The sequence below is a fragment of the Cyrtonyx montezumae genome, unplaced genomic scaffold (genome assembly GCF_038088225.1).
Source record: "Cyrtonyx montezumae isolate F1298 unplaced genomic scaffold, pur_monq_1.0 scaffold_8, whole genome shotgun sequence".
Taxonomy (NCBI): Eukaryota; Metazoa; Chordata; class Aves; order Galliformes; family Odontophoridae; genus Cyrtonyx; species Cyrtonyx montezumae.
The window spans coordinates 57,377,019-57,395,193 of record NW_027072089.1 but is presented as its reverse complement, the minus strand read 5'-3'; the positions used below and the strand labels follow the sequence as shown (position 1 = coordinate 57,395,193).

At 41.0% G+C, this 18,175-nt stretch overlaps 1 protein-coding gene across 3 annotated transcripts; it reads left to right on the top strand.

Annotated features, from left to right (window-relative positions):
- Nucleotides 1–185: 185 nt before the first annotated feature.
- Nucleotides 186–17,835, top strand: EXOC3 (exocyst complex component 3). 3 transcript variants are annotated; one of them, XM_065751872.1, is made up of 13 exons: nucleotides 186–201; nucleotides 2,517–2,701; nucleotides 5,348–5,567; nucleotides 6,577–7,258; nucleotides 10,321–10,438; nucleotides 11,397–11,522; nucleotides 11,897–11,997; nucleotides 12,368–12,478; nucleotides 13,209–13,359; nucleotides 14,703–14,825; nucleotides 16,160–16,321; nucleotides 16,933–17,060; nucleotides 17,481–17,835. In XM_065751872.1, the coding sequence occupies exons 2-13, from the start codon at nucleotides 2,558–2,560 to the stop codon at nucleotides 17,650–17,652; spliced, it is 2,238 nt and encodes a 745-aa protein (XP_065607944.1). In that variant the 5' UTR covers nucleotides 186–201; nucleotides 2,517–2,557; the 3' UTR covers nucleotides 17,653–17,835. The 3 variants fall into 3 exon arrangements, with proteins under 3 accessions (XP_065607944.1, XP_065607943.1, XP_065607942.1); XM_065751871.1 differs by lacking the exon at nucleotides 186–201 and adding an exon at nucleotides 1,947–2,415; XM_065751870.1 differs by lacking the exon at nucleotides 186–201 and having other exon boundaries at nucleotides 1,947–2,701.
- The last annotated feature ends 340 nt before the right edge of the window (nucleotides 17,836–18,175 follow it).

Sequence of the window (18,175 nt, the reverse complement as noted above, 5' to 3'; positions counted from 1 at the left end):
GAGGAAGCTGCGGCCTTCCCTCCGCGCCTGCGTCCGGCCGTGACGTCAACTTCTGCGCCCGGCGCATGCGCGCTGCCCGACTGTCACCGCCGTCCCGAGGGGCGGGCTGCCGCAAGCCGGTGAGCGGCCCGGTGGCGGTCAGGGTGGATCTGGGGAGCCGCCGCGATGGCAGGACCCAAGGATTGCAGACGGCCCCTTCGGGTCTGTGTGGAGCAGGGGCCCGGTGCTGAAGGGGCTCGGCGGGAGGCGGCTGCGGGCTCGCCGGGGCGGGGCTCGGCTCCTGCCTCCGGGCACCTGCCGGGCCGCGGAGGCTGAGGGGAGCTGGGCTCGCGTACTTCCTGCTGGCTTTGTGTTGAGGGGCCGGGGCCTGGCCCTGCCCGCTGGCTCGGTGCTGGGGCGGAGTGCGCGCGTCTGCTTGTCTGTCGGGTGAGGCTTTCCCGAAGAGCTGGGCTTGCTTTTGTTGGCTCTTTGCTCGTGGCTGTGGCTGACAGCCTCTGTGGAGTTGGCGCGGTTCCGTCAGATTTGCTCTTCCTGTGTGAGTGGCTGGTGGCTGTGAAACGGCCCAGCCGGATCAGCACGTCGCTGTGTAATCTGAAGGTTGCAGCGTGTGATGCTTTCCTCCATGAGGTGTACTGAGTGCCCGAGCGGTGGCTGTGCGTGTTAAAGCAGTGAGGCGCTGGCACAGCTGCCCAGAGAAGCTGTGGTGCCCCATCCCTGCGGGCGCTCAAGGCCAGGTTGGATGGGGCCCTGGGCAGCTGAGCTGCTGGGGGCAGCCCTGCACACGGCACGGGGTGGGGCTGCATGGACTTTGAGGTCCCTTTCAGCCAATCATCCTGTGATTCTAACAGCCCTTACTGACAGGAGGCGTTGGGTCAGGCTTCCCACACCTTCACTGGATGGTCGTTCCTTCCCAGCTGGAATTCCAGATACGTCTCTTAGAGTTCTGTGGATACTGTGTTTTTCCATCTTTGGTCATCGGGATCCTTTTCTACTTTCCCTTAAATAGCTCAAAAAAGCAGGTCTGCCTGAGAGCCAGCTAATTTTACCTTTTCTGCTTCTTATGGCTAATACTGGTTTATCTGCATGTCCTGACTTCACCACAGATTTTACTGCAGACTCAGGCAGAATATTTGGTTCATTTTTCCCTGCATCCCTGCGCTTCTGATGGACAGAATGGAGTCTGAAATGGAGTGCGGGGGAAAATCTTCCATCAGAAATCTAAACAAAAGTGCTTTATAGCTAAGTTACCTGGTGTAGGGAGCCTGCTTTGGCAGGGGGGTTGGACTCGATCTCTAGAGGTCCCTTCCAACCCCTGCGATTCTGTAGTTCTGTGAAGTCTTTGCGTTTAGAGCTTCCATGGCTGTGTTTCTCTCCACTGTTGATACCAAATTTGAGTTATCCTAAGGGGATTATGGAGGTCCCACATCTAACAGGTTTAAATGCTGGGAAAGTTTGTGCCAGGAGCAGCCACAAGATTCCTGTATGCATCTCTCATTCCCCTTCTAATAGGAAACCTACCCTAGGTTATGTAGCATTTGTTTCATAAATGTTTGCTGTTATTATTATGTTATTTTTATTGGTTTTTGATATATGCTTCCAAAGAGCAAGGTAAATACAAAATGCTAACCAGAGAACATTTCAGGTAATGAAACAGTTAAGTGACCTCAAATGTAATTGTAGTGTAATCCCAGTTCCTATTGTTTATAATGCTTTCTAATGATGCTTCTGTCAAGCTGCACCATTTTTATTGGTGAATGAGAAACGGGACATAAGTCAACAGTCTGTGCTTGCAGTCCAGAGTACCAACTATATCCTGGGCTTCATTGAAAAAGGGGTGGCCAGCAGGGAGAAGGGAGGTGATTGTCCCCCAATACTCGGCCCTTGTGAGGCCCCATCTGGAGTACTGTGTCCAGGCCTGGGGCTCCGAGCACAAGAAAGACACAGAGCTCTTGGAACAGGTCCAGAGGAGGGGCACTACAATGATCAGAGGGCTGGTACGTATATTCTATGAGGGAAGATTGAGGGAACTGGGCTTGTTTAGGTTGGAGAAGAGAAGGCTCTGGAGAGACCTCACTGTGGCCTTCCAGTACTTGAAGGGAGTGTATAAACAGGATGGGGAATGACTGTTTACACAGGTGGATAGCGATAGGACAAGGGGGAATGGTTTTAAACTAACAGAGGGGAGATTTAGGTTGGATGTTAGGAGGAAGTTTTTCACTCAGAGGGTGGTGACACACTGGAACAGGTTGCCTGGAGAGGTTGTGGATGCTCCATCCCTGGAGACATTCAAGGCAAGGCTGGATGTGGTTCTGGGCAGCCTGGGCTAGTGGTTGGTGACTCTCCCTGTGGCAGGGGGGTTGAAAATAGATCATCTTTGAGGTCCTTTTCAAGCCAGGCCATTCTGTGATTTTTATGGTATCATGCTATTGCCAAAACTTCTTCTCTAGTTAAGTTTGAAATGATGGCGAGCCATCAAGTGAAAGTGCATGTTCTAAAAATGTTATGTTTATTTTCAGTGCTGTTGAATTATGAGGTCATATTGAGGTCCTAATCAGCCATGGAGGAAACAGACAGAGAAGCAGTTGCTACAGCTGTTCAGAGAGTGGCAGGAATGCTGCAGCGTCCTGATCAGCTGGATAAAGTGGAGCAGTATCGCAGGAGGGAAGCTCGTAAGAAGGCTTCAGTGGAAGCTCGACTCAAGGTATGCAGTATGGAATGAGCTTTCCAATTTTTTAGTTCCTTCTGCATTTTCTTTCAGTTTTAAATCCTGGACTTGTGTTTTTGGTCTGAGTGCGAAAGAAAAGTTTTGCATCCTGAAACTAATGTGAGGAAATGCTTTATATCCTGCTGGAGTTTTGTTCAAGCATTGCAAATGTTCTTATGACCTGTAGCTTGTACAGTTTATTCATAGACAAGTTCCCTCCTGCAGCCTAGCCTGTCAGCCAGCAAATATTGTACCAATGGAATATTGAATGTGTAACAAAACTCAGTGATTGACTCCTAAAAAAAATCACTGCTGAGAATGTGTTTAGGCTCTGACCTTTATTTGAGTTTATGGGTGATGATAGCTTGATCTTTCAAGTAGTGTACGGTGTTGATTGAAGGAGAAAATGTTTCTTGAGTCCTTGCTAAAGGACTCTAAAAATCCTCAGACTTTTTGAATGTTTTGGTCCACGGTGCAGTCTTGAAAATCACCTTCTTGGCATAATAGCTATAGCTATACTTAGAATAACCAAAAAATGAACATGAAGTTTAGTGTAAGCAGTTAAATTCAGGGCGCCAGCAGGCTTCTTAGATGAAGAATAGGTTTAAAAATAATTCGACTGTAACCGTCTAAGGATTAAAAACTAAAAACCTCGTTGGAAGGAGCGTGAGAGGAATTGAAGACTTTCAAACAGGAGAGGACAGTGGATCCTAATGAGCAAGGGAGTGGGCAGGCGTTTTAAGCATCCAGTTTAAGTGGAAGATTCTTGGCTCGCTGCATGTTAATGTTACTCAGGTTATTAATCTGCTTGTTTCTGGTGTTGCTCTTTACACTACTGGCTGTTTCAGCAGACAGTAAATGTCTGAACACGTCCTTCTGAGTTTTGTAAATGCCTAATTTATAGCTTCATGATGGCTGTCTGTCAGCAAGGATCCCAGCTGTGTAGTTTAATGCTGAGGACTGTCGCTCGGGTAAAAAATACTGTGCTTAATAATGCAGTTTTTTTCCAATGGTTCCATGCGGCATTGTTTTTATATGTGTGATAGTCCAATCTAAGGTAAATATGTATTATCGGACAAAAAGTCTTTAAGTCTTTATACTGTACTGATTTCCCAGGCAAACTGAACTTCTGGGTGAGTGTCTGTTGTTAGAAATTTCTTAGGCTGTTTGAGTCAGTGATGAAGATTAGTTGATGGTTTCTGTTTAACAATCCTATGTATGAATTTGCATGTGTAAAACGTGGAAGATCTACCTCAGAATAAATTGAAAGACCGGTTCAGATGGATGGAATGTTAGATTGTCATATGATTTGTAAACTACAGTCAGCTTTAGAAACTTGTCTTCTCTCAGTGTTGGAGGTACCGTGTTGCATTTCAGTACCCTAGGTACCTAAGTTGCTGTGGGCATCATCTGTTAATGCAGCAGCTTTATGGACAGGTGTTGTGTACTGAGTTTGACAGAAAAATACATTTTTATCAGTAGAATCAGTGTATCGTATTTTGGTGGCTTAAGATTGACTGCATTTTCCTGGGACATTCCCTTTACGTTTAAAACACAGTAAATGTTCATAGCTACCAGGATTTCCTCTTTGGCTTCTAGTAACAGAACAAAAACAAACTCATGACAGCTCCGGCCTTTTGACCTTACATGTACGTCAAAAGTTATGCCCAGTGCCAAGCTAAACTGTATGTGCCTAATTTCTTTACAGTTTGCTTTAATTCCTTGAGATTAGCAATGGGATTTTCAGTGATGCCTGGCTTTTGGCTTATCTTTTGAACTCTGTTATTTCCAGTTTCATTTTCTGTCACCCAATTTCATCTTGATACGCATCTAAAACATGGATGTGAGCTAATTTCTGTCATGAAGATATGCTTTATAATGCCTTTTAGGGATGTGTCAAGGCTTTGAAATTATGTTCAGGAGTAACAGCTCATTTGAAGAGTCATTATTTCAAGTACTACCCGTCACAAGAGAGAGCTGTAGCAATAATCTGTCTGTAAGCCATAGTAATCTAGTAGATCCCTTGTCAGTCTGCTTGTTTTACGTGGTCCATACATTATATAGTGTGGTGAGGTTTGGTTTTGTTCTTTTGGCTGAATTTTCTGATTTTTTTCTGCCATTTTGGCACCTCAGGCAGGAAGGTATTTTTAGGATTCCTAAGAATTATTTTAGAACGCTTTTGTTTCCAAGTCAAAATAGTGATAGCTTTAATAAAATCCTTTGATAATCTGTGTGTGCAAAGCATCCTGATGAAAGCTCTGATCAGCTTCTGACATCTCTCTTTGAAACCAACTCATGAAGGAAACACAAAGAAAACTCATTCTCCCTTCCAATGTTTCTGATGTAAGAGAGACTTAAAGATGATGACCCGTTTAATTTCCTATGGTAGTTTGTAGGTGAATTGGCTGTATCTTAGGCCTCCAAAACTTTTTTTCTTTATTCCAAAAAAGCACATGGACATGCACACAAAGTTATACATTCCTAGTAAGCTGCAATATTACCTTTCCATTTATTATTTTTATGTATTTTTATATTTTTAATATGGGAACTGTAAAACTTTGGAGAAATACTGAAAATACGGTACTGACAATACATAATGGTTAATGTGAGAGTTCTTTTTTTGTCTTTTTGTTTGCATTTAAGGCAGCAATCCAGTCACAGCTAGATGGAGTACGAACAGGCTTAAGTCAACTGCACAATGCACTGAATGATGTAAAGGACATCCAGCAGTCTTTGATAGATGTCAATAAAGACTGGAGACAGAGCATCAACGCCATTGAAAACCTCAAGGACGTTAAGGATGCTGTAGTGCAACACAGCCAGCTGGCAGCTGCTGTAGAAAATCTCAAAAACATCTTTTCAGGTAATCTGCTATTGATATAATCCGTGGCAGTCTGAAAGCACGTCAGAATGGTACAAACCATATGGTTATGGAATGGTGTGGGAAACCTTAAGCCTCGCTGGGAATGAAGAATTAAGGAGGAATCATCTAGATGTCGTATTCAGAAAAGTAACCTTAAACTGTTAAATATATATTTCACCTGAATTTCTTTGTAGTGCTTCCAGTCTGTCCTATCTTCATCATCCAGCAGAAGTCACAAAGAAGCTTCTTGTTTGTAACCAGTAGATAGAATCATAATTTTAGTATAAAAATCTGAACTATGCAGGCGGCATTTACAGAAAGTTCAGATGTGTGTGGAATGTGCTGGGTACCTTCAGGACTTGGAAAAAATGGTCCCAGATGGTATTCAGAAGCAAATAAGTTTGCAAGCAAATGCAGAGTGTCAAGCAGCAGGATCTCCAGACTGAAGATTCCCTAGCAGTCGTGCACACACAGCAGTTAAGAACCTCAAGGGTGATTTGTTTCTCTACTTGCATGTAACATCTAGCAAAGAACAATGAATTTCTGTATGTTCCAGTGCTGATTTGTTTCAAGGGTATTGTTGTAGTTTACACTGATGAATGCAGTTGAGACCTGAATGCAGCCCTTTGTTTTCTAGTATCCTAAGAAGCTTTGGGTGTGAAGTGTTTCCCCTGAGATTGTTCTGAAGTATAGTTGATGATAACTTCCCCCTAAGTGAACCAAATATTTTTATTACAAATAAAATGATTTTCACCACGATTAATGATGGTAACTGTCTAAATGAGGTGTTTTTGGTTTTTTTTATTTGATTGCCAGTTTTTATCACTGCTGTTCTTGTAGTGATGTTTCCTGCAAGGATTTTTTTGTTCTTCTTGCCACTGAATCCTAATCCTATTCCATATTGTTCTTTGAATATAGAATGTAGTTTTCCCGTTTGTTTTCCTTTGCTCTTGAATTTGTCTTTGTACTTTCGATTTTTATGCCTTTTTCTTTTCTGCCTTTCTTGCAGTTCCAGAGATAGTGAGGGAGACCCAAGATCTGATTGAGCGAGGGGAGCTTCTGAAAGCTCATAGGAAACTGATGGATTTGGAGTGTTCTCGTGATAACCTGATGTATGAGCAGTATCGCATGGACAGCAAGAACACACATGACATGAACCTCATCCATACGTACTTTGGGGATATGCAGAAACTTTCTGAGGAGTTGGCCAAGCAGCTGTGGATGGTGGTTCAGAGATCTCTTGTTACAGTCCGTCGAGATCCAACCTTGCTTGTTTCTGTCGTTAGGATAATTGAAAGGGAGGAAAAGATTGACAGGCGCATGCTAGACCGGAAAAAACAAACTGGGTTCATACCTCCTGGCAGACCAAAGAAATGGAAGGAAAATATGTTCAACATTTTGGAAAGAACTGTGAGCACACGAATTGAAGGCACTCAAGCAGATACTAGAGAATCTGACAAGATGTGGCTTGTGCGTCACCTGGAAATCATACGCAAATACGTCCTCGATGACCTTCTGGTGGCTAAAACCCTGCTGGATCAGTGCTTCCCCCCACATTATGACATTTTCAAAAGATTGCTAAGCATGTACCATCAGGCTTTGTCCACCCGCATGCAAGAGCTTGCTGCAGAGGATCTGGAAGCAAATGAGATTGTTAGCCTTCTGTCTTGGGTTTTAAATACGTACAAAAGGTAAAGTCCCATTTATCTTTCTGTTAGAAAAGTTGAGAATAAGCATAAACAACGCAGTCTGTGTACTAATAATTGCATGTCTATTAACAGAAGATAGAGAAAATACAGCTGTCTATTAAAAAAAATATAACGTCAACAAAAAAACAGCAGAAGAGGAATAACAGTAGAGGACTGTGTTGGTATTTTTTAATGCCTTTTACTTTCTGGAAGCTACTCCTTAAAACTTCTCCAGGTTTTCTAATATGTGGTTTTGAGTTGCTTTGTAAGCTTGAGGTTTTAACGCAGTTCCAGACCAGCGTGGGACTGCTGTCAGCTAAAAACAGCATCTTTGTGCACCGCTTCAGCAAAGTGCTGGGGAGAGCAGAGGACGCCTTGTGTACGTGAAGCAGAATGTTTTTCATTGGGCATAGCCCCAGTAGATTAGTATGATTCTTAACTTTCTATTGTTCTCCTTCGGAGAGCGTGGGACTGTTTAGGTACTGCTTGGTGACTGTGAAATGGAAAGAATGTGGTAACTTCCTTCAGGTTTTATCTAGGAGCCATGTGGCAGTTGGTTTCTTCTGAAGAATTTCTGCCTTAGCTTCTCTCCTGTGATACTGTTCAACTCTTATATCACAACACTTAAAAGAAACTGTGGGAATAACTGAAGGATTGGATCTGTTCTACCGTTCTCCTGATAGAAACAGCTCACATGGCAATGTTTTAATTTTTGCTGGCATATAGTTACGAGGCAACTGATGGATTTGGGAAAAAGTAGCGCTAGCTTTTTGTGCTTTGTGACATATCCTGTTCTCAGTAGCTGGCACTGACCCAGAATCTGCACTGTGTGTGGGTTTTGCTACATTCAGTTGTTTGATCTCACTGTTTCAACGGGTAGAAGTCTTGGTAGGTTTAGGGCATAGCACCATTCAACAAATAGGTTGGAGGTACTGCTGATTAAGAGAATTTCTATTACCTGTTTTAAGATATGTTTTGGCTTATCCTTTACTTTACACTGTGACATTCTCCTGCTTTTCTTCCCGATAGGGAATGTTCAGGAAGCAGCCTCTGATACATGCTTAATATGTGGGCAGGGAGGGTATACAAGAGATACAGCTACTGATAAGATAAAGGAGCTGAGGTTGTTAGTCTTCTCTTCACTATTACTAGAAGGCCAGAGGAATGAGGCAATGAATGCAAGTCAGAAATGTGGGTCTCCCTGTACCTATGGGGGCCTGGTCTAGGCAGAAATCCTGCTCCCAGGTTCTTCATTTGTGGCCTTGGGCTGATGTTCCACTAAGACAGCTCTTGGTCTAAAAACTATCTATGAAGAAACACCTCAGGAAGAGTTTACAGCTGAGTGTCTCTTTCCTACCAGAGAAGCCTGAGAGGGCAGCAGTGGGATACTTGCAAAGCTTAACCAAATCTCAGTCTCTGGATGTCTATTAAAAGTACAATTAACAATTCTCTGTAGGGATCTGAAAATAATAATCTGTGCTGGCCTACTTGACATCATAAAAACTTCCACGAATTCATGAAAACTGTGAATCCAGTTTAACCTTTTTCCTGTATGAAAAACACACTCTAAATTCTTTTTCACTCGCATGGAAAATAGTTTTGTCCTTTCTAATCTTTACCTTTAACAAATGAACAACGGAGAGGACATAGGAACTTGTAATTGTTTATGCTCGTTACAGCTGCATTTCCAAACCAGCTGAGACAGCAGTAGCCAGTAAAGAGACGTGCTGAGTATCCTTTTCCATGTGATGAGTTGATAAGAAGACCATACATAACTTCTTATCCTTCAAAATTATAAACAGAACTTAAAATAATCACTTTCTACTTCAGTAAAGTGTATTTTGTAAGCTGTTTTTTAGAACCATGTTCCATTCCTAGCTGAGAAATAGTGATACTCCCCGTGGAGTAACAGACACTACTATTTGGGATGCAGTTTTACTGTGCTGGATGTACTTGTCTATCATCTTTATGTCAGTGAGAGCTTTGAAAACATCCAACAGTTACCAGACCTGCACTAGGTTGGGATCAGGACTCTAATCTGTGCTTTAGGAAAAATCTAGGTTGTGTAAGATTTTGGTGATGCCTGTGTTCGTGACATCATTTTATTGGATACTACAATCAAATGTTGATAAAACTGCTGAGAAGAGAGTTCAACAGCGTTGCTGTATGTAGTGTCAGTGATTCTTCACACTAATTAATAGAATGCACAGTGCTGTGTGTCTGGATGACATCCCAGGGCTTGAGTGCCTTTCTTACAAGATGCAGCAGAGTTGGCGTCAGGCTTGCTGTGAAAGGCAGAATAGATGTTTTCTTATGTTGATTTCCAGAGAATACACTTCTGGCTGAAATTTCAACTTAATGATAATCGCTTTGTGATGGAAATAATCCTTTCCAATGGTTAGAAGCCTCCTGACAAGGGTTGTGTTATTGTTTTCCTTTGTAACAATTGGGAAAGGAGCATTTTATGGAAAGTCTTTGGGGACTGGAAGTAAGAGTCTGTGGTCCTTGCTCTGTGGCTTCAGTTGTGTGCCTTGAGAAAAGTTTGCTATTTCTGTGGCCTTGTAAAGTAGAAATAAAGGTCATGTAATACAGTGCCATAACCAGCCTCTCATTTTACCCGTAAATGATGCTAGAACAGGTCCTGCTATTGCTTGTCTTTTTTATGTGAGCAGCAGCAGAGTGGGATTCAGCTTTCTGAAAGCCCTGAGCCTTTTAATATCTTCAGTCTCTTTTCTTACACCTCAGGATGATACCACAAATGTAAAGCGTTCAGTTGCACTAGATTTTATACCTTCACAGACAACATGTCCGTATTGTTTTCTTAACAAAGAGCTGTAGTGTGTTTTTAGGACTGCAATGGTATTTACTGTTTCAGATACTGTGTATCCCCAAAGAACACCTTGAATTTGCAGAAATTCAGAAACTAAACACATTTACAAAGAACGTAAAAATTCCCCCTTACAGCGATCGCACTGAGAAAGCAATGTAGTTTTTAACTTTTTCATCTCCTTTTCCTTTACTGATCTGAAATGTTGTGGTGTGTTTTGTTCTGTTTTTAAACTCAGTACAGAGATGATGGGGAATTCCGAGCTGTCTCCTGAAGTGGATGCAAATTCTCTGAGTCTTCTGCTTTCACAGAGTGTGGTAGATCAGCTTCTCAGCAAGTACATGTCAACACTTACTGTAAGTAATCGTAATGCAAGGATTCCTTCATATGGATGTGTAGCTGCTCTGGTGCCTTAGTACTCAGAGCGCTGTACCTCCATCAGGGGAAAATAAGTGACGAACACAAACTCAGTGTCTTTACTTCTATAGATCTTCAAATACTGAATGCAGCTTTGTTTATAATAAAGTTATAGCCAGAAGATTCTATGGCTGTAAATCATGACATTTCAAAGAATAATTATGCTGTACAGACCACATTAAGCATATTTTATTAGAAAGGAAGCAATTCCAGTGTCTCTACTTAGGTGTTTACAAAGTCACAGCACTCACAGTTAAGGTATTACTAGAGTTAGTTAGAAGCTGCTGACTCCTGCTTGGTTCCTGTAGCAACTCGATCAACATTTGATACCAATGTGATCTTCTCAAGGTAACCAGGATTTTCATGGGATGTATTTGCCAGTCTTTTTCATTTAATGCTTGTCAGCTGCCTGAACAGAGCCTTTTCTTTTATGCATGCCTTTTCAAGTGCTTTTTGAATATAAAAACACTGCATCATGTTTGGAACTTGTTTTTAAAGAAGTCACCAAAAATTGGTCAGCAATGGCAAAGGAAATGGTATGTGGTTTCTGGACTTTTAAATGAATTTTTCTTTAAAGATTTAGCATTCTTTGCCTCTTAGACTGGATATTGGGATATGTGGAACTTTGGACTGGCTGTTCTTGTATTGTTCAGTTAAATTCCTAAGTCTAGGAGCTCTGCCAAGCAGAGGAGGGAGGTCTTTAGCTGCTTTAATTTATTAGATACTAAACCATGCCTAGCAACTGCAACCAGTTGGACTTGATGCCCATCACATGTTGTTATGTTACTGCCCTTCTCTATGACTGCTATTCCAAATATTGCAGTATTTCATTTTGCTTTTATCATTGTTCTAGATTAAACAATCTCTGCTTTCTCTTGGTTGCTTTATTTAATGCAGTCTAACATCATTGGCTGGCTAAGAAAAGCACTGGAGACAGATAAAAAAGACTGGGTAAAAGAAACTGAGCCAGAAGCAGATCAAGATGGGTACTATCAGACTACACTCCCAGCTATTGTTTTTCAGGTATAAGAAGTCTTGTTTGTTTTAGAAAGAACTTGCAGAAGGAGAATGTGGACTGGTGGGGTGATAGAGAGCAAAAAGCCAAACTGTTTGGAATGCTACTGTTGTTAAGACTTATTGAAGTAGAGTTGTTTGGTTTTGTTGTGTTTTTTTTTTTTTTTTTTTCTCTTAGAGTTATTAGGTAAACAGAATTTTTATTTTGAGGTATTGGTTTGTCCTTTTCACTTCAACACTTTTAGTAAAAGTAGTTGTACAGGCTTGTTTGTTTTTGGTTTTTTTTTACGATGTTTGTTTTAAATTGGTGCTGGTGACTGATCTCTTTTACTTGCCATTGAAGTAGGACTGTCTTTACAACTAAACTTTTTGTTTTAATGTAGATGTTTGAGCAGAATCTTCAGGTAGCTGCTCAGATAAGTGAAGATTTGAAAACAAAGGTACTTCTTCTGTGTCTTCAACAAATGAATTCATTTCTAACCAGGTAAAATGAATTTTAAAGCATAAATACTGTTTTCTTGCCTCCGGTTGTCCTTGTTGCTTGGTTTCCCTGTGGATGTTTCTTTCTTTCTTTGTCTTTGCATGCCAACCAAGCTTTTCTTTCGTTCTGATGAGTACGATGAGTTCCTCTTTGGCTCTAGTTTTTGGAGTCAGTTCCTCTTTCTTTGATACTTCAAATCAGTAAGCCTTTCTCATAACAAAGAGAGAAATAGAGAGACAAAACATCATGTGGGCAACAAGACCTTTAAAATATTTGTAGATAAATGTCAGGTCCTTATGGAGCATTTGATTCTGCATGTGTAGTTATTATGGATTTTGTGTCTGTTTAACGTTATTCTTCATGTATGTTACAGATACAAAGACGAAGCACAGTTTTACAAAGAAGAACATCTTAAAAATCGCCAGTATCCTCAATGCTATGTTCAGTACATGATTGCAGTCATCAACAACTGTCAAACTTTTAAGTAAGTCTGTATTGTCTTGCTATATTGTGGAAAAATAAATATTGATAATTAATTTGTAACACTACACCTTCCTAGGAGTTTTTGATTTTTATATACAGAGAAGTTTCAGGTGAGGTAGTTTAGCTGACTGAAGAAAGCCAATAGGTTTAAATGTATTTAACATTTTAGGAAGCAAACCTTGATAATTCCTGTTGGCAAACTAAATCGAATCACATTGACCTGTGAAAAGCCACTCTGCTTTCAGAATTGCAAAAATTAATTTCCTAGTCTCAGGCTATTATCTTTAGTTACGTTCGTTCTCTCACAGTCCACCTTCAAGCATTGTGGTGAAGGAAGACTGAAATGGAGGAAATTAAGGGTATTGTTGACTTGATTCAGAGTAGTAAAGCAGGAGAAAAAAAAATCCTCATTGCTTATGTTTCTAAACAAGTCCTTAATACATTTCAGAGTTCAGCAGTCCAGTCTCTTGCTCATTTCTTTCTACTGCCATTCTCAAGTCTAAAGATGAGCAGTAGTTTCTATTCTTTATTTAACCAACCTACAAGTAATTTAGAGCAGTCACAGGAAAATCGTGCTGAAGAGTCATTTAAGGCTTCCAAAGCAAGCAGAAAACATTGTTTCACCTTGCAAAAATAAGACTAGTATGTCTGTTTCTGTTCATGCACTCAGAAAATTTAGTAGTGATGCATCTTCTTCAGTGGATGATGAAAGGCCTTGTTATTTGTCACAGAGAATCTATTATCAGTCTGAAAAGAAAATACTTGAAAGTTGAAATGGAAGAGACATTATCAAGCAGTCATGCAAGCATGGATGCCATTTTAGACATCATTGCCAAGGAAGGATGCTCTAGCCTGCTAGATGAAGTCTTCATGGATTTAGAGGTTGGAACTTTTTTCCTCAAAAAACAACCACAAAAAAAAGCATTATTTAATAGGAAAAATAATTCAGGAATGATCTAGATTGCTGAACATGCGCTAGCAAAATACAAGGAGGCTTCATTGGTGCAGTTCGGGTGTCAGAGACATTGTGGTGTTATTTCACAGGACAGTTTCAGACAGGCAGTTGGTAATAGTGAAGATCTGTATATATTTTGGGAGGGTGTACTTAATCAAATAGTTGCACAGCTGCATTGTAATAATTAGTTGCTACTGATAATAAGCTGCTATCTCTGTACAGGTGCAATAGGGAAAACCATTGTGATTGTTGACCAACACTAAAGATTGTCAGTTTCTGACTGACAAATTCAGTTTCAGAATTCTGGCTTCTGATAGAATCCCCCTAAAAAAGGGAAATATGGGGGATGGGGGCACAAGGTGGGGAAAGAGGGCTACGTATAGTTAAAAAGAAATCATAAATGTGGGCAGGAAGGCAGAGAAATTAGAGAGATGAGGAAGGAAGAAAGATGCACTGAATATTTTGGTTGTGAATAACATTTCAAAATTATTCACAGTGAGAAAGATGTGGGAGCACTGTTTAATCTGAACTTGAAGCTCTTCATCCAAACCTTCATTTTTTTAACTGTCTTAATTGATTATGAAGAGGCACTCAACCCACTCAAATAGCCCCTCTTTGAAATTATTGAACCTCAAGCTTTGCGTCTCTGTTAGCATTTGTATAATGCTTTGATACGCAGAGTATTTTCACTGGGAAAAGAAAACAAGATAGCTGTGTACGTGTTGAGAATACTGGAATTCCATGCTGGAGAACTCTGGGAAAGGCATAAAGCACATAGGCCACCAGGTTTGGTATAGACACAAGGATGTTGTGGCACCATGGATAGGAACACCTGAATAGCCAGTAGCAACTCAAAGGAAAGAGCACTAAGTTTCTTTCTTGCGACAATTTAAAGGTGCCTCGTGTTAAACTAGAATTGGCCTCCTAAGGCAATTTTGTTCTTTGACCTTAATTTTTTTTTATTCAGCATAGACACTTAAATAGAGAAAATCCTGAAGGATTTTAAAGAACTCATGTGAAATAAATGCTTAGTTGGTGTGGTCAGTTTACTTACACAACTGGCGTGTATGCTGAAGTAGCACTCTGTGGCAACTGTAGTTCTGACAGCCTGTCACATTGTTTTTCTGCCTTAACTGTTTGTTTTGGTCGAAGGAATGTAATTTAGAAATGTCTGACACTTAGGACTGTTTCCTTATTTTTCTTAATTGAACTACTTTGATGAAAAGTGTCAAGAATTTCTTCTCATCGGTTATAACTGTTATCTTCTCAGCCCCATCTGAACGAGCTGATGACAAAGAAGTGGTTGTTGGGGTCTAACGCTGTGGGAACTATTTGTGTCACTGTAGAGGATTATTTTAATGATTTTGCAAAAATAAAAAAGCCTTACAAAAAGGTAGGTGCAAAATGTTCTACAGTACCTTGCTAACGTACTCTGAATGTCCTTTTGGTTTGGTATTTGTGAGTACTGTATGGAATGTAGAATTGGAACACAGAAATTGGAATTCTGAGTTGGGAGATACACTGTAATCGTATCATGTAAGTCTGAACTGAGCATTTCTCATCTATTTTGTTCTCAGCCATCTAATGTTTTCAGAGAGAGATGAGAGTTACAATATATTTTCTGTATTAAGTCTTGTAATATTACTAAACCAGATTCTTACCAACTTGAATTTTTCTGCCTCACTTCAGAAATTTGTAGACAGATAAGAAATAGCTGTTCTGAAATCAGTTTTGTTCATCTGCAATTTTTTTTCCATAAATACGCACAATTTATAGTTTGTATGTGTGTCAAGGCAGTGAGGCATAGTTAAGTTGGCAATGTGAGGTTGACCGAATGCGTAATTGATGTTTAAGATGCTGTTATAGCAGCATGATGTCCCTTGTTAGGTGGCCTTAATGTATTTTTCCCCGTGGCCTGACAAAGGATATCTTCATTTTTTTCATTAGCCTTTTGTTTTTATTATTCTGCTCAGTTCTATCCCTTACTGAATTAAGGGCAATTTGTGTGTAATTGAGGTAGTATGTCTTAAAATTATTCCCAGCAATTTAGGAAATATTCACAACTTGCAAGATCAGGTTTTACATGAGGCCTTGGAAGAAGCTTTTGAGTGTTTGTGAGACACAGAATCATGCAGTTATTCTTTCTTACCCAAGCTGCTATAGAGATAGAAGGGTGTATAGTTAAAAGATGTCTGGTTAACAAAAGTTCAAAGTAGTATGGTAGATGTATAACTGGAAAGATTACTGCAGTGGAAGGGAATAATCAGAAATAGATGAACCATGTCCCAAGCTCACAGTAGAAAACTCCAAAGGGAGCAATCTCCAGAAAGAGATCCTTCCCCAGTAGCAGTCAGCCCTTAGATGGGGTCTAGGAGAGATAGAGCCACACTGCACCCCTTCCGGTCACACAGGTGAATTGCCTTCACCTCAGGTGATCAGTCAGTGGTTCAGGCTGTGATTCAACAGTTCCCATACAAAGGGACTGCTCAAAGTTTCTCTGACCTTTTAACCTCTTCATCTTCAGGATCTAGAGATACTGGAGACCTTTAAGAATTGTCAGTCCAGAAGATGTGTACAAAAGAAGATAGGTGGTCATAGATCTAGTCTATAGCCATGGAACAGTTTTTCCAGGACTGATTTGTTTCTGTGAGGTCGCAGTGCTTGACACTGCTCAGAGCAGGGACCTTGGCAGCTATCACTGGTGTAAGCACCACTTCTTTCTTTCAGACCATGACTATGGAGGCCCATCGGAGGGTGGTTGTGGAATACATCAGGGCAATCATGCTGAAACGTATATCTTTCAAAAATGCAGAAGAGAGAAAAGAGGGTGCAGAAAAAATGATCAAAGAAGCAGAACAGTTCAGATTTCTGTTTAAGAAGCTTGCGTCTGTAAGTATCTGTTCCAGCAATGCTGTTCACTTGGTAATTTATAATAATGTAGAATAAAACACACACATTGCTTGGGAGGAATAGCTGGAGTTAGATCTCCGTGTCTCCATCGTGTGGGTGAATGGTAACAACACCATGTGGGGCCATGGGCAGAGTTTCTGAACAAACACAAGCCCACTGCTAAAGTAAAATCTGAACGGACTCACTGAGGCAAAGTTTTACAGGTGCTTTAAGGGGGAGACCTGGCTTTCACATCACTTATTCCTAGTGTTTGTGTTGTGGGTTAGCAACAGTTGAAGGCCAGAGCGCAGAGCTGTGTGGATAAATACGGCATGTTGTTTGCCAGACATGGCTTCGTTCACTGATAATCTGGAGGTAATGTTTCTTGGATGAAGAAGAATGGGGGAACACGGAAGAGGAGAGACTTCATGTGACAGTTCACAAATGATTTCTTCTTAATGGATAAAGTTTCCACTGTTTGGAGAATTTAACAGCATTGTCAGATGAAATAATAATAATTAAATAATCTTGTATACATATTGGGGGCTGCTTTTTTAAGTCATTTCTAAATTATTATTATTGTGGGGTTTTTTTTAATTATTATTATCCAGGGATCTGGAGAGGACACCGAAGGACTTTGTGATATCATTGAAGCCATCGCAGAGGTTATCAAACTAACTGATCCTTCCCTGCTCTATCTGGAAGTTTCAACTTTAGTCAGTAAATACCCAGATATCAGGTAATTACCTCTTTGCCTCCCAAGTCAGAAATAGGCCATATCATCATTTCTTTGGAACACTGGGGTAATCTTAGAACAGTATGTTGATATTAGTCATGTTTTGAAATGTAGCTGCTTCTTTTGAATAATGCTGATGGTGAATGCACGTTTCTTGGAGTAGGAGGTATATGTGTTTGAGTACTCATTGGTTGGGCAAAGGAGTAATGGGAATACTCTCATTGTGTTTTGTGAAATGCATCCTGGATTCCTAAGGTGTTATTTTTGGCTACCCTTATGGGCAGGTGAAAAAGCCACTTCTTTGTGACTAGAGATCTCACTGAGAATTAGAGGCCTGTGCTGAAAGTGAGTGAAAGGATGAACTCATGACACACTGATACTTCTGCAAGAAGTGATGCCAGCCTTACCTTTCTTCTTTGGCAGGGATGACCACATTGCAGCTTTGCTGACAGTGAGAGGAGATGCCAGCAGAGATATGAAGCAGACCATCATTGAGACTTTGGATCAGGGGCCAAGCCAACCCAATCCAAACTACGTGCCAATTTTCAAGGAAATTACGGTTCCTACTCTAACTGTGCCAAAACTACTTAAGTGATGGACAGCTCTGCTCGTGTGTTGTTACTGGTATGGGGTGTGAAATATTTGAGGGCAAGTTTGGCAACACTATTTCAAGTAATGTTCACTGCACACTTTCTTTCTGAAGATTTGGGTGTGGGATGGGATCAGATTTCTAAAGGTTTTGCGACTGCTTGGAGAACGAAGAGGGCTCATGGTTGATCTGTTTGTTTCTGCTATTTTTTACTGTCAGCAAATACATTTCAAGTCACGGAATACACCCACTGTGTGGCACTGCGAACGTGTGTGGCACGCCAGTGGGTGCACATGACCATCCCCACTACTTGGTGTGTGTAATTACTTTGGTGTAACATAGTTCAGTGCTTCCTGGCCCAGGGCCTGAACCACGGCGATCGTGGAGGGAGTGAATAAACAGCTAAAAAGGGCGCGAGGTACAAAATGTCTCCTTTGTGGATTCCTTAAAAAGAGCACACGAAGCACCGCTTGTTCAATCAAGCGCTAAACCGCGCGCGCGCGGCCGCTTCCTGTCGCCAGGCAACGCA